The 14,716-nt window shown below is 62.8% G+C and overlaps 3 protein-coding genes across 4 annotated transcripts; all 3 read right to left on the minus strand.

The window, feature by feature from the left end:
* Positions 1-1,372: 1,372 nt before the first annotated feature.
* Positions 1,373-6,158, minus strand: RCCD1 (RCC1 domain containing 1). 2 transcript variants are annotated; one of them, XM_048318098.1, is made up of 7 exons: positions 5,588-6,158; positions 4,887-5,235; positions 2,730-2,851; positions 2,453-2,557; positions 2,152-2,304; positions 1,973-2,002; positions 1,373-1,765 (listed from the first exon to the last, which is right to left on the minus strand). In XM_048318098.1, the coding sequence occupies exons 1-7, from the start codon at positions 6,156-6,158 to the stop codon at positions 1,623-1,625; spliced, it is 1,473 nt and encodes a 490-aa protein (XP_048174055.1). In that variant the 3' UTR covers positions 1,373-1,622. The 2 variants fall into 2 exon arrangements, with proteins under 2 accessions (XP_048174055.1, XP_048174054.1); XM_048318097.1 differs by having other exon boundaries at positions 1,673-2,002.
* Positions 6,083-12,317, minus strand: UNC45A (unc-45 myosin chaperone A). Its single transcript, XM_048318087.1, has 20 exons — positions 12,233-12,317; positions 11,915-12,073; positions 11,246-11,282; positions 10,961-11,136; positions 10,780-10,872; positions 10,389-10,556; positions 10,044-10,212; positions 9,635-9,805; positions 9,360-9,531; positions 8,875-9,175; positions 8,621-8,715; positions 8,395-8,536; positions 8,088-8,228; positions 7,797-7,924; positions 7,548-7,614; positions 7,245-7,358; positions 7,035-7,150; positions 6,826-6,943; positions 6,586-6,741; positions 6,083-6,384 (listed from the first exon to the last, which is right to left on the minus strand). Exons 1-20 carry the CDS (start codon positions 12,242-12,244, stop codon positions 6,124-6,126), a joined length of 2,796 nt encoding a protein of 931 aa, XP_048174044.1. The 5' UTR covers positions 12,245-12,317; the 3' UTR covers positions 6,083-6,123.
* Positions 12,318-12,697: 380 nt separating this feature from the next.
* LOC125332743 (protein shisa-like-1a) lies at positions 12,698-13,713 on the minus strand. The gene is made up of 2 exons (XM_048317977.1): positions 13,121-13,713; positions 12,698-12,917 (listed from the first exon to the last, which is right to left on the minus strand). The coding sequence occupies exons 1-2, from the start codon at positions 13,540-13,542 to the stop codon at positions 12,698-12,700; spliced, it is 642 nt and encodes a 213-aa protein (XP_048173934.1). The 5' UTR covers positions 13,543-13,713.
* Between the last annotated feature and the right edge of the window lie 1,003 nt (positions 13,714-14,716).

Raw genomic sequence — 14,716 nt, forward strand, 5'->3', positions numbered from 1 at the left:
TTTGCTAAAAAAGCTGGACCTTCCACCACATCCTGATTTACTGAAAAGGCAGCATCCTCAGTCCGTGTCGTGATTGGCTGAAAATGCTGCTGCTTCAAGATGCATCCTGATTGGCCAATAAGCTGGAGCTCTGATCCGTGTCCTGATTGGCTGAAAAAGCACCAGCTCCAATCTGCACTCCCATTGGCTGAAAAAGCTGGAATGCCAATCCATGCCCTGACTGGGCAAATAAGGTGATGCTTCGATCTATATCGTGATTGGCTGAAAAAGCAGCAGGTCCAATCCATGTCCTGATTGGCCGAAGAAACTGGAGCTCCAATACGTGTTCTGATTGGCTGAAAAAGGCAACACTTTCAATCTGCACCCTGACTGTCTGAAAAAGCAGCAGCTCCCATCCACATCCTGATTGGCTGAATAAGCTGGAGCGTCAATCTGTGTTCTGATTGGCTGAAAAAGATGCAGCTCTGATCCACATCCTGATTGGCTGAATAAGCTGGAACGCTCATCCTTGTCCTGACTGGCCAAAGAAGCTGGAGCTCCAGCCTGTGTCATCATTGGCTGAAAAATCTGCAGCTTCAACCTGTGTCCTGATTGGCTGTAAAAGCTGGAGCTCTGAGCCACATCCTGATTGGCTGAAAAAGCCACAGCCCCAACCCGTGTCCTGATTGGCTGAAAAAGCAGGAGCTGCAATCCTCACCCTGCCAGGCCAGAAAAGGTGAAGCTCCGATCCACATCTGGAGTGGCTGAAAAAGCTGCAGCTTCAATCCATGACCATGCTGACCAAAAGGCTGCATTCCCACTCCCCAAACCACCTTCAGCCCCTCTCAGCTGCTTGCTCTCCCCACCTGCCTCTCTGAACTCCCCAGCAGGACTGTGGACGCAACCACCACGTGAAAGCTGGAAAACTTGTGATATGAGACAACAGTTCAGCATGGGAAGCAAAAGCCACCCAGAACAAAGCAAAACCAAGAATTCATTCCCTCCTTCCAACTGGTGCTCACCCCACCCAGGCCAGCAGGGCCCCACCAGGGTAATGGTAACTTGGGCACAAAGCCACTACTGCTCTGAGCATCCCCCCCATTCCTTCTTCCCAACTTTCCACACTGGTCATGATGACACATGGTCTGGGATACCTCTGGGGTCAGCTGGGCATCCCCTGGTCCAGCTGTGTGTTCCACCTGTCACAATTTCCTCTGCAACTCTCAGAGGAGCAGAATCGGCCTCAGCTCTGTGCCAGTGCTGCTCAGCCAGAACATCCCTGAATTACCACCATGCTCACACAAACCCCAGCCACAGCCCCGAGCAGTCCCTTGCCAGGATAGCTTCACTGGATATGCTGGAACATGTCTTGCACACACCAACACTGCAGACCTTATGGAAAAGTTAATTTAATAAACACATCCAGCCCGTCCCAGGGTGTCCCTGGCCCTGGTGCAGCCGCAGCTCCACTCCAGGGTGTGAAGTCAGGTCACTGTGGGCTAAACTCAGCCCCATCCTGTGCCGTGGGGGGGGCTGGCTGCCCTAGCCCTGAGGACAGAGTGGTCCTGGAGCTGGTCCTGCAGAGCAGAGCTCACCCTCATCCTTTGTCTGGCAGCAGCCATGGATTGCGGGTTTTGGGGCCCTCACGGCTCCAGCACACATATATAGGTGGTCCAGGGCCCACACACCACCTGCTCTGCCCGCAACCCCTGGGCCACCAGGTGCTCGACACGGCGTGCCTGGTCAGAGCTGATGTTGTTCCCATGTCCCAGCTGACCGTATTTACCTGCAGACACACAGCCATGCCATAATGTGGCCCTGGGGCCTCACAGGGCAATTGCTCCTGGTGTTTGTGGGGAGGGAGGGAGGGAACACAAGAGCCTCCAGTACAGATGGAACTCGTACAGTGACAAAAGAGCCAAGGGTGAGAGAACAGGAATGAGAAGCTGCTCCTGGGGAGGCTGTACAGTCCCAAAGAAGAGGTGCCACTTACCCCAGCCCCAGGTGTAGAGCTCCCCGCCTCCTGCAACAGGGACAGCACCATCAGCCAGCACCCAGTGAGATCTGTACCCCTGCTCCCAGGGGCGCTGCCCACTGGGTCCTGGTGAGCCCTGGCACCTCTCAGCACCCTTGCCCGCAGAGGCACTGCCACCTGCCCCACTGGTCACTCACGTGTGATGACCGCTGTGTGTCGGGACCCACAGCTGACCGCGCTGACCTCCAGGTCCTGTGGCAGATCCAGCAGTGCTGGGAACGCCTGGATGGAGATGAATGCAGCATCCTTGGCAGCTGACTGCTCCCGGCAGGGCATCAGCTTGGTGTTCCCTGCAGAACAGTCAACTCTCAGCTCCCAGGAGTGACTGGTAACACCAGCATTCCTCGCAGGCTCAAACCACATTGGCCCTGCACTGAGCTGCTGGGGCTGTGCAGGAACCCAGCCCACCCTGCCCTCAGCCTGGCCAGCAGCACTCACCTGAGCCCATGTCCTCATCTTGCGCTCGCTCCTGTGCCAGCGCTTTGGAGGGCAGAGCCAGCTGCCCCGACTCGTTCCAGCCCCACATGTACAGGTCTCCTGCCTCTGTGGGGCGAGGGGAAGAACGCATCAGGCAGAGCTTACCCTTGAGCTCCACTCGGTGGCAGCACTGCGTGCTCCAGGGACACCGACACCGCATATTCCCCAAGGCAGGTCCCACCGGGCCCTTAGGCTGCCACCAGCATCTCAACCTCCCACGCCCAGCCCAGCTCCTTACCGCTAACGCTGGCTGAATGCCACCCGCCGGCCGCCACCGCCTGCATGGGCACCCCAGCCAGCGCCTCCACCAGCCGCGGCTGCAGCTCTGACTCCAGCAGCCCGTGGCCCAGCTGCCCATGCCTGCAGGGACACAGGACAGACAGACACGCCCATAGACCACAGCCTCCAGCTCCCGTGCCTCCTCCGTGCCCACAGTCCCCACCAAGCCCTTCCTGCTGCCATCAACCCAGCCCCAGGCTGGCAGAGCCTGAGCAGCTCAGGGAACAACCACAGCTGAGCAGAAGAATCGACTTCAGGAACAGGGAAAAGCCAAGCACTGGTGAGACAGTGACGCCCAGCACCAGACCACCACAGTTACAGCCAGGGGTCGGTGGGCAGCATCAGGGGCTTTGGTTGTCAGAGATGGGGCAGAAGCAGGAGGAGCTGCCAGGAGCTGTAGGGGTGAGAGGAGCAGTTCGGCAGCAGAGTGGTGCCTGTTTGGTCTGGGGAGCTTCAATGTGACAGCTCAGGATGTCAACAGCTGGGCTGATGCATGCCACTGGAAAGGCTCTTCACATTCCATATGGGAAATCTGCAGAGGACTGAGGCAAAGAAACACTGAGAGCTGAGGGGCAGGGAAGGGCATGCTGCAATAGGAAAGTGGCTCCAGGCACTCCCTCACAAGAGGGCAATGGTGACCACAGCTAGCAGCAAGAGAGGGGCTACAAAGGGGTGAGCTGGGCCAGCACATGGCTATCACACAGCACAGCTGTCACAGTATGAGACACAGCTGGCACAGGCATGGGTGAGAGGATTCTCAGCTGTGTTGAATAACCAAATCACAAAAAAGTTTATCCTCAAGTACACATCCCCACATGTAGAAACCTTTCCTCTGAAGGGAAGGCAAGAAGGACCAAATAACGTAGCACCTGCAATGCAACAACTGCTGATGTGAACTGAGTGTTGCGTTTGCCATGAGCTTTTTGCTACCAGCTAGCCCAGAGCCAGCGACTGAGGAGCAGGGACTGGGGAGTGAAACACTTCTGAGCGATGAGGAACAGGGAGGGCACTGTGCCAGGGCACGCAGCTCTGTGACAGTGACTGATAATCAGTGCTGGGTTTGTCTTCCATAAGTAGCAAAGAGGAACGCAGCAATCCTTCCACTCCACAGATGAGAACAACTAGTTCTTGTTGCCAGGCCTCATCATGCACCAGCAGAACTCAGGGATCCAGGGCAGGGGGACCTGTGGCTGGGGTCTCCAGCACCTTTTGGGAAAACTTGATTGGGGCAGCAAATGCACAAACAACTCCCTAAAGAACAACAAACGCCTTTGTGAGAATAAACTGAGCGGTGCCACCAGCTGTTAAATGCACTCAAGTTCAGCTCCTGGCAGGTGACACAGGGTGCTGGGGCTGGAAGGTTTTCCCAAAGGGTTCACTTCTCTCCCACAGGCTTTACCAGAGGGACCTGGCACTGAATTGTCATAGACTGATGGAATCAATTTCCAGTTTAGAAACACAAGAGCTTTGCTGCCAGTTGGTGCTTGTGTGACAAGTTACAGAGAAGCAGGGACAGAGCAGGGAGCTTGATGGTCATACAGAGACCCAAGTGTCCTCAAAGACTGCCCTGAGAGAGCCAAAAGTCAGAGCAGAGGCCCCACTGTAGCCAGAAACCCAGCACCCAGAGAGGAGACAGGGCTGCTCATGGGGCCAGCAAGGGTAGACTCAGTGGGAAAAGGGGCACGGCCAAGGCAGGAGAAGCCGTGAGCTGGGATGCCCATGCCGGGGGGGACCTGGTTCAGGTGAGGGACAGATCCCATCAGCATGGGGGTGAGCATACCAAGCTGCAGTTGGTACCCCAATACTTTTGTCTTAGCTGTAATCTCCTATCATTCCCAAGTCCACCCCCATGGGAAAGTCAGGACGCATATCCTGGCCCCAGGCAGTGTGTGCAGGCTAAGGGGGGCTCAGCCCCTGAGGTGACCCCCATTCCGACATCCTCTCACCCGCACTCCCCCCAAAGGCTCCCCCATATCCCTTCTGCACTCTCATGCCCGTTCTGCATCCCCATCATTCTCTCTGCATCCCACCAGCGCAGTGCTTGTCCTGGAGTTCCTGAACCCCAACCAATGCCATCCCTCTCCTGCACCCCTGTGCACCCACAGCCCCTGCTCACCTGCCACCGCCCCAGGTAAAGACCTCCCCGGCGGCGCCCAGTAGTAGGGCGTGCTCCGTGCCTAGAACCAGCCGCTGGGCCCGCACGCCCGCCGGCAGTGCGGTGAAGAACGGCGGCCGCGGCGTGGCGAAGCCGCCGGGCAGGAGCGGCAGCGGCTGGCGGGGCTCCGGCGGCAGCGCCCGGCTCCAGGCGGGCTCGTCCTGCAGCGCTCCCCTCACCGCCGCCTCCCGCCGCCAGGCGCGGGCCCCCGCCGGGCCCCGCAGCACCAGGTGCGTCTCGGAGGGCAGCGCCTCGGCCCAGCCCGGCAGCCGCCGCCGCAGCCCCGCGCTCCGCACCTCCAGCCCCGCGCCTGCCGCGGCGGCATCTCAGCGACCGACTGAGGACAGCCCGGGGGGCGGGACGGGGACAGCCCGGGGGCCTGGAGGCACGGGACGGGAACGTCACCGGGGGACCAGCGGGGAGCATCCCGGGGGAACCGGCGCGGTGGGAGGGGCTGGGGAGGGTCCCATCCCGGGGGAAGGGGCGTCAGTGGAAGGGACGGACAGGACGAACCGGGGCGACCGGCGCGGCAGCGCAGGGTGGGAACGGGACCCGCCATCCCGGGGAGCGGCAAGGGGAAGCGGGCCCAGGCCGGCGAAGGGCCGCACTGGCCCCGCGGGAGGGACTGGGACCGAGGCTCCAGGCGGGCCGGGGCCGCTCACCGGTCTCCACGACCACGTAGCTCCAGGCGGGCCACACGCGGAAGATCCTCTCGGGGCCCGCCTCCAGCCGCCACGGCCCCGGGCCCGGGCCCGGCTCCCCGGCCGCCTCTTCGGGGCTGAACCCGAACACGAGCCAAGAGCGAGCGGGCGCCGCCATGGTTGGGGCGGGCACCGGGAGAGGAGGGACCGGAGGTGACGGAGAAGGGGCGGACGGACGGACGGACAGACGGACAGACGCCGGGCCGTGGTCCAGGAGCAGCTTTAGTGTCAGCGGGTGGGCCCGGCCCCACCGCGCCGGTCCCGCCCCGGGCCGGCCCTCCCGGCTAAGGCAGACGGTGGCAAAGGCAGCGGCAAGCCCTATCCTCCCCTCGCCCCGGCGCACCGGGCGGGCGCCGGCGGGGGCAGCGTGGCCCCGGCCCCGGGCAGTGCTGAGCCAGCTCCGCGTGCAGTCAGGCCCCGCCAGGGCCGCCCTGAGAACAGCGTGTGCACACCGGCCTCGGCAGCGTGTGGAGCGTGTGTGGGAGCCCCGTGGGCCCTCAGGCGTGCCCAGGGTTGGGCTTGATGAGGCCATAAGCCACTGCGTGTGCCAGGCTCTCCTGGGCCGCCTGGGCCACCCGCGGCTTGTCCTTGTCCTTGGCAAGCACGGAGAGGATCTCCAGCATCTCGCTGGCGATGAGCTGCTCGGCCACCTCCCGCGCAGCCGCCATCATGTTCATCACCACCACGGCGCCACGGTGCTGCAGCTCAACACTGGGGCTCAGCAGCAGGGCCTGCAGGATCTCCAGCCAGTGCACCGTCTGCGGGGATCAACATCATCACGGACCCCAAGAGAAGGGATCCAGCTCCCTCCCACCAGCCCCATTTCAGGGTCAGGCCAAAGTCAGGACAGGTTGCCCTGTTTCTGGGGCCGGAGCTCCAGGCCACTGTGGGGAGGGAGCATGGGACACAGGGTGCTGTCCCAGGGTCCCAGGTGCCCCCAGCCCACCCTGAGCACTCACCACCTGGGGAATCCGCTTGCAGATGGGGGGATGCAGGGCAGTCAGCATGGCCAGGGTCCCCGAGGCTGCCCGCCGCAGCTTTTCATCCTCCTCCCCACTGTACAGGACCATCAGCTTCAGCCGGTCGCTGCCCTCAGCCAAGAACAGCTCCTGCACCTGCACAGGGGCAAGAGGAGGGAATGGGTGGGGATGTGGTGGTCCGGCAGCCCAGCAGAGACCCCAGCCCATCCCGGCCTTCACCTCTTTGCTCATGGCCATGTTGCACATGCACTCAGTTGCAGCTAGCCGGATCAGCTCGTGCTCCTCAAACATGTACCCCTCAATCATGGGCACAGCCCGCTCTTTCAGGATCTTCTGCCTGGGGGGCAGGGGGGCAGTGAGCACTCCCTGCCCAGGGCAGCCCGCCAGGCCCAAGGGGACAGCCAGACCCCCTCTTCCCCCATCCCTACCGCAGCCTCTCGCTGATGCCAGCCAGGTTGGTCAAGGCCATCAGCCCCTCAAAGTTCTGCAGGCCCGTGCGCTGCAGGTGCAGGAGGCTGACCAGGGGCCGCACCACCTCGTAGATCTGTGGAGACAGAACACATGGGACCAAGTCAGTGCCCACTGCTGCTCCCACATGAGCCTGCTTGGCAGACCCAACCCCCAGCCCCAGCACTCACCCGCTCCCCAGGGAATGCCATCTCTGGGTTGGAGGTGATGGTGATCTTTGCTAGCGCCTGCGCTGCCTTGGTCTGCCCCACCTCAGTGCCCTCCAGGGACAGTGGGATCAGAGCCTGGGGGCAGAAACAGCAGCTCGTCCTGCAGCCAAGGCCACAGCACCCAGGGCAGCCACAGCTTCCCCCAGCCTCGTGTACAAGGGAACCGGTGCAGCTCCTGCTAAACCACAGAGCCCCAGCTCCCCCAAGCCCCAGCACCCCCCAGAGCAGTGCAGGGCAGCAGCACAGTGGGATCCATGCCCTCACCTTGCCTCCTCCCTGTGCAACCACACTACCCCGGTCTTCTGCCTCCTCCACTAGCGCCAGGAGCACTCTAGGGATCAAGCAGGACTAGTTGGAGCACTTGCATAGTCACAGTGGGCCCAGGCTGCACCAGACTCCTGGACATCCCCGCTGCTGTCCAGGAACCGGCCTTCACCACAGGCATGTAAGTTCACCAGCAAGATGCCGGCACCCTGAGAACCCAGCTCCCTCCTGTCCCCGACACAGCCGCACCTGGAGATCAGCTCCCGACAGGAGTTGGTGAGCGCCGGGTTCTCGCTCTTCACCATGCAGGCCAGAGCCGACACCACTCCAGCCATCAGCAGCTTCCGCACCCGCCGCTTCACAAACGCTGGCTTGTCCTGTCCCACAGGCAGGGTCACACTTGGCTCAGGAGCACCAGCTGGCTGGTGAAGTGCCTGACCCCACCCCTCTGGGCCTCAAGGACACCCTGTCCACACCTGGGACCCCAGGCTCTGTCCCACCCACCCACTCTCCTCCCAAGCACAGCCATGCCCTGCTCACCTTGGGGTGCTGCTCCGGGATGTGCTGCTTGGCATACTTGGCCAGCTCCAGCATCTGTGGGTCTGGTTCCTCATGGTCATAGCTATTGGTGCAGTTCACCAGCGTGGAGGCAACGGCATAGAGCACACTCCTGTCCTCTGACTGTGGCAGCAATGGACACCCGTCACACTCACAGCAGGGAGGAGCGGCCAGGACTGGAGCCCACCCAGCATCTTCCACACATCCCACCCCACAGCATGAGCTCCACACCTGCTCCAGCACATTTCCCTGGTGCCAGGGTGCCCACCCCGCAGCTCTTGGTATGCACCTTGGCCAGCTGAAACATGGCCTGCATTGCTGCCTTGTCCTCCACAAACTCCTCCTTGACATCTGCGTCGAAGGTAAGGTAGGCCAGGCCCTCTACAGCCCAGCGCCGCGTGCCCGCATCGATCGCCTCGTTGCAGAGCCACCTGGGAGAGCAGTCCCTGAGCCTGGCTGTGGACAGCCCAGCTGCAGGGCGCCTTGCCCACCCCCCCGCACCTGGCCCCACTCACTTGCGGCACTGCTTGGCCAGCTTCATGGTGGATCCCTCGGCAAACTGCTTCATGCTGAAGTCCGTGCCTCCAGCAGATCCCAGCTTGCAGAGCCCCTGCAGCCGGGAACAGAGTGTGGGAGCAGGAATGGATGTAGGCACCCTGATGTGCCTCCTGGACCCCAAGCAGGGAGGGGCAATGCTGTCACTGGTGGTCCCGCACCCACAGCCCACCCCAAGGCTCAGCCCCGCCACACCCCATCCCACCATGCTCACCACGAGCGCACGGATGCGGATGCTGTCCCTCTCGCTGTGCTTGTAGATCTCCTTGAGCAGGTTGACGCCGTTGGCCGTGATGAAGGAGGCGCGCTTGGCCTTGTCGACTGCGTGGATCAGCGCCTCCACCGCTACCAGCTGGTGGGCCTCACAGACAGAGGCGCAGAGGGACAGCACACTGTCCATGATCCCCTCCAGCTCTAGCACCCTGTTCCCTGCTTCTGAGGGACCCTGCAGCAGGCACGACACTGTCTGAATGGCCCGCAGCTTTCCCAGCAGCTCGTGCCCCTCGAACCAGCTCCTTCAGGGAAAGACCACCAGAAAGGGTCAGGCTGATCCCACCTGCCTCTTCCTGCACCACCTGCTGAACCTCCCCCACAGCAGGTTCCCAGTGGGTCTGCAGTCAGCTTTAGTACTGAAGGTGACAGGTGCTGCCAGGCTACAGGTGACAAAACCCCCATCACCCCCAGTTCACCCTGGCTCACCTCACATAGTCCTCACACAGATGGTGGAAGTTTTCCCTCTCAGCATCACACTTCAGGTCCTCATACAGTTTGCTCAGCAGAACAGAGGTGCTCATCCGGCTGTTCTCTGTCACGGGCAGGCTGCCCAAGCTGCCGCACACCGTGCTGCCCACCTCCAGGATTTTCTTCAGGCCTGGGAAAGGTCAGACACCCCAGTGAGGGGCACAGTGGCATGTGCAGAGCTGGGGCAGAGGAGCACGATGCCCCAGCAGGACATTGCTAGCCATTCCACTAACCCTGGTCAATCACCCAGAGACTCAGGCTGTTGTTGGTCTCCTTTGGAGATTTCCTGGGTACCACCTTGATGAGCAGGTTGAGGGCATTATCACGGCCATGGGCTGAGGCCCCTTCTAGCACCAGCAGCTCCAGGAGGTGCTTGATCAGCTGTTTCAGGTCCCTGGAGGAATCTTCCAAGAAAGACAGTGCCCAGCAGTCAGAGCCCTGGGCACGGCTTCACCCCCATCGTGGTACAGCTGGCAGAGATGCTGCCATGACCAGGGCCTTCCGCCTCCTGTTAACCCAGGCTCAGAGCCCGGCTTTGCTGCAGGGAGCAGAGACAGGGCAGCAGCAAAAGAACCCATGGCATCTCTGCACCTACCTGGGGCTCTCCCCCTTCAACAGCCAGCCAGGGCAGCCCACACTCACCCAGCACCACGGCGTCCTCCTTCCCACGGAAGTCCTTCTGCAGCCCCTCCTTCAGGGAATCGAACATCACGTGCAGCAGGTTGCAAGCAGCCAGGGACACCTGCTCATGCTCCACGCCCAGCACCGCTGAGAGACGGGGGGCCCCCAGTTCCGCCAAGACGGCCATGGTCTGCAGGTACAAGCAGACCTGTCTTCTGGAGGCCTTGGCATTTCTCAGTCCCTTATCAGGATGGTTCCCTCTCACAAGTTCAGGCCTGGCAGGTAACAGCTCACTGCAAAGACACTTTGCAGCTTCCCCAGCACAGCTTTCCCCTGGGCCCAGCCGTAGGGTATGGTGGGACCTACCCGAGAACGGTGGCCGGAGCACAGCCCCACCAGTGTGCGCAGGGCTGCCAGCATCAGGTCAGCCTTGGCCGTGTCGAGCAGCTGCATCAGCAGCCGCACACCGTCACTCTGGAAGATTTTCTCTGCTCCTGCCTCTTCTCGTGCCAGCACAATCAGGTTCTGCGCAGCCTGGGGAAGGAGAGTTCTGTCTGGGTCACAGCAGCACACTGCGCACAAGGAACTCCTGGCAGCTGCAGGCACCCACCCTCCGCCCCTGTCTTGGGGACCATTCTGCGGGGAGCAAGCCCACCTGCCCAGGCAGCACCACTCAGCCACCGCTGGCCAGGCAGCACCAATCCTCCCCTCCTCTCCTCCCAGCCACAGCACTGCATCCCGCTCCATGAGCTCAGACCTTCTGCTTCTTGTCTTCATCCTTTTCATCAAGATCCAGCAAGATCCGGAACATCTGCTCTACCTTTGAGTCCGTGCAGGACATGGTCTTCATCTGCAACAGAGCAGAAAAAGTGGCTCAGTCCTCCCCACCTTCCCCAGCCACAGGGGGCCCGGCAGCCCCTTTCTGCCCCCGTACTGACCTTCTCGTGCATGCTGCTGCCCAAGGCACGCAGGGCCTCCTGGAAGGCCTTGTTCCTGGGCTCCAGGCTCACGCACCGCTGCAGGTCACTGACAGCCTGGTCCAGGCGGCCCAGCTGCTGCAGCGCCTGGCTGCGGCGGAACAGCGCCTTCACATCCCGGCCGTCAGCCTCGATGGCTGCACACAAGGGGTTCTATCGCAGAGCCCGTGGCCTGCCCCAGCCTGCCCCCACCTGCCCCGATGGGCAGCGCAGAGGCTGGTTCCCCCCAGCCCCCACTGACAGTACCTTTAGTCGCATCAGCCTCTGCCTTGGTGTAATCCTCCTGTGGAGAGACAGGAGAGCAAAACGCCTGAGCACTGCCGGCACAAGCCTCATACAGCCTACATCCCTAACTTTGGGGACTGGGGACAGGATGGGAACAGCATCACTGGAGACAGTGCATCACTGGGACACCCTGTCTTTCCCAGAACACAACCCTCAGAAGTTGTCCAGGACACCTTCAGAGGGTGTCCTGGGAGCCCTACAACCCCCTGGGAGCCCTACAAGCCCCAGTGCTTTTCAGGCACTTCTGGTCTACTGAAGCCCCTAAAATTCTTTGTGTTCACGCCTTGCCCCAGACACAGATCACCTGCAGGAGATCAGAGACACTGTGACTACGTGGGAACAGCCCCAGGGCACACTCACAGCCCAGGCAACTGAGGAGGGATGCCCTGTCCTACACAGCCCACCCAGAAGGTGGACAGGGGCAGCAGGAGGCAGCAGGCAGGGACAGGGGAAAAGGTGAGCAGAGACAACAGCTGCCATCAGGAGCATTCTGCGCAGGGACCGTCAGAGCCTCCGCCGCAGAGATGACCTGGCCAAGGCAGACAGGCCAGGGCGGGCGGCAGCAGCGCAGCCCCAGCCAGCCGGGCAGGTTCCTGCAGCGCCGCGCCGACGCACCCGCCCAGCGCTCACCAGCTTCAGGTAACACGCGGCCCGGTTGCGGTGCAGCACGGCGCGCTCCGACGCGGCGTCGCTCAGGCTCAAAGCTTCCGTGTAGGCAGCGAGGGCGGCGCCGTGATCCCCCGCCTGGAACAGCGCGTTACCCCGCGCCCGAAGCTGCTCCGCCGTCACCTGCCGACGGACACCGGCTGGGACGCGGCCCCGAGCCCCGCACGGGCGGCTGCCCAGGGATGGACCCAGGACAGGGGCCCCTGGGGACAGGGACCCCCCGGGACAGGGACCCCCCGGGACAGGGACCCGCCCGTCCCGGTCCCGCCCGTCTCCGCTCACCGGCTCCTCCATCGCGCCGCACCCGTGACGTCACCGCCGATCGCCTGGGGAACCCGGACGCCACCGCCCCTGTCACGTGACGGGGCGAGAGCGGAGGCGGGCGGGGCCGGGCCTGCAGCGCCGCCCCGCGAGCCGGGGGCAGCCTCGTGTGCGTCCCCGCGCGTCCCGGTACACCGTGCCCCGCGCCCCGCCCCACCCCGGAGTGCGAGTGTCCCTCCGTACTTCACCCCGCGCTGCGAGTGTCCCCCCCCCCGTACGCCCGCCCCCCCGCACCCCGCGGCACCCCGGAGTGCGAGCGTCCCCCCCCGGTACTACCCCCGCCGGGGTGCGTGTTTCCCCCCCGTACACCCTCTCCGTGCTGCACCCCGGGATGAGAGTGACCCCCCCCCCCCCACCATGTCCCGCTGCACGCCGGGGTGCGAGTGCCCCGCTGTGTGCCCCCCCCGCCCTGCCCGTGGTCGCCCCTCAGCAGCCCCGGCTGGGGCGTGTCAGTGTGGCGGCGCGGTGGCAAGGCCGGGTGCCGGCCAGGTGGCCCCCCGGGGGTGCACAGGGCACGCGACAGGCACAGGGCAGCAGGCGGCCGAGGTGGCAGCGTCGGGTCCAGTAGAAGTGGCAGAGGTCGATGGCCATAAGCAGGAGGACAAGGAGCCCATAGAGCCCCACGAAGGGCAGGGCCAGCGGGTTCCTGTGGGGTGGGGCACCTCAGGAGAGGGCAACCATGACCCTCCCATGACGCAGTGGTACTGGGGAGGGCCAGCTAGGGCCCACTGTGGGCTCCAAAGGACACCACAGCCCCTGCCCCAGCAACCACGAGAAGCCCCTGAGGATGTGCCAGGTGCCCAGGGGTCCCCCGTCCTCAGCAGCAGACCCGGTTGCGGCCCTGCTCACCGGAGTAGACCAGGGCGTGCCAGGCTGGAGAGGTTCACTCCAGTGAGGGCTTCCAGGGCCAGTTGAGAGCAGCAGGACTTGAGAGCGTCCACGCTGGGCTGGCAACAGTAGCGGTGGCCAGGGGGGTCTGTCAGCCGCGGGCAGTAGAAGCCGGGGTGGGAATGGCCATCAGGGCCCACGTAGCCCTCGCAGAGGTGCAGGTTCTGCACCAAAACTGCAGCAGGGAGCAGCAGCTTAGAGAGGGCTGGGAATGAGTCCCCACTGCGGGGACGAGAGAAACTGTGCAGTGCCTGTAGGACAGGCTGCCAGCTCCAGCGAGATGGTCTTTGCTGTGATCCAGCAGAGCAGAGCCCTCCCAATCTCAGCAGGGCCGGGCTGGCCTGGGCTGAGAGCTCACCACCCCCAGGGAGACTGGCTAACATGGCACAGGGGGCCCCTAGCTCAGCCCTCAGAGTGGGCTACACCCCATGAGGCAGCACTGGATGAGCAGAGCTCCCCCAGCACTGCCTTCTGGCAGCCATGGCCCTGTGTATGCCGTGACCTCCATGGCCTCGGCAAGGGCAAACACGGGCAAGGACAGTGACGGTGGCAGAGAGGAGAGGAAAGCCTCCGGGACATCCGATCAGCCCCCATCCCCCATGCTGAACCCCCTCCCTATTCCCCATCACCCCACAGGGACAGCACTTACACCCCACAGATGTGCTGCAGTGGGAGTAACCCCAGCACCACCACACCTGGGCCACCATCCACAGTATGAACCATCACCTCTCACTGCAGACCACTGCCTCCCAGCACAGACCCCCCCCAGCCTCCATTCTGGGCTCTTGAGGAGCAACCCTCAAGGGACAAGGCCCCATCAGGGACAGGTTCAGGGAACAGAAGGGGCAGAAATGGGGCTGTACCTGTCCCAGGGATGCTGGGGAACAGAGCCGTGGTAAGGAGCAGCTGGAGCAGGAGCCCATCCAACATCTTCCCGGCCAACCCTGGGCAGAGGCAGTTCTGGCTCCAGTGGAGGCAGAAACCACAGCCCCTCCTGCTCCCGCCTCCATCGCAGCCTCCACCAAGAGCCACTCAGAGCCATTAGAGCCTCCTGCACTCACTCTGTCCACAGGGACCAGGGTGGAGGCGGGAGCATCAGTAATGAGGTTCTGGGGCCAGGAGTAGGACTGCAGCCTCCTTTCCCAGCTGGATGCAAAGCACCAGCTGCCAGGTCCAGGGCCCCAGTTGGGCACCTGGGCCCATCCTGGGAGTCCCTGCAAGGGCAGTGGACCAGGCCAGAGCACAGGGCGAGCACTGCAAGTTGCTGAGCTTCCAGGAGCCAAGCCCATGGGATGTGGATGTGGTGGGGGTTGTCCAAGAATCGTGGAATCACAGAATCATTTAGGTTGGAAAAGACCTCTAAGCTCATCCAGTCCAACCCAGGCAAGCCAGAGCTGAGGCAGTTCCCCACCTCACCCAGTCCTTCCCAATGCCCTCCCTGCTGGCACCCATTGGCAGTAAGTAGCCCCAGGGGGCCAGGAAAGCATGACATTGTGGTTCTCACAGCAACCCGGAGGATGCTCTGGTGACATGGTGTAATTAGCTGCAACTCACCCA

This window comes from Corvus hawaiiensis, chromosome 13 (assembly GCF_020740725.1).
Source record: "Corvus hawaiiensis isolate bCorHaw1 chromosome 13, bCorHaw1.pri.cur, whole genome shotgun sequence".
Lineage (NCBI taxonomy): Eukaryota > Metazoa > Chordata > Aves > Passeriformes > Corvidae > Corvus > Corvus hawaiiensis.

Excerpts from the sequence above, each read along its gene's own strand:
- RCCD1 (XM_048318097.1), bottom strand. The coding sequence starts at position 6,158 with ATGGCCTCATCAAGCCCAACCCTGGGCACGCCTGAGGGCCCACGGGGC. Across the intron at positions 2,558-2,729 it reads GCATTCAGCCAGCGTTAGCG|AGGCAGGAGACCTGTACATG; the intron begins GTAAGGAGCTGG and ends CTCGCCCCACAG. Across the intron at positions 2,003-2,151 it reads ACACACAGCGGTCATCACAC|GAGGCGGGGAGCTCTACACC; the intron begins GTGAGTGACCAG and ends TCCCTGTTGCAG.
- UNC45A (XM_048318087.1), bottom strand. Across the intron at positions 9,532-9,634 it reads TCTCTGGGTGATTGACCAGG|GCCTGAAGAAAATCCTGGAG; the intron begins GTTAGTGGAATG and ends GACCTTTCCCAG. Across the intron at positions 8,229-8,394 it reads CCATGTTTCAGCTGGCCAAG|TCAGAGGACAGGAGTGTGCT; the intron begins GTGCATACCAAG and ends TTGCTGCCACAG.
- LOC125332743 (XM_048317977.1), bottom strand. The coding sequence starts at position 13,542 with ATGTTAGCCAGTCTCCCTGGGGGTGGTGAGCTCTCAGCCCAGGCCAGC. Across the intron at positions 12,918-13,120 it reads GCACGCCCTGGTCTACTCCG|GAACCCGCTGGCCCTGCCCT; the intron begins GTGAGCAGGGCC and ends CCCACCCCACAG.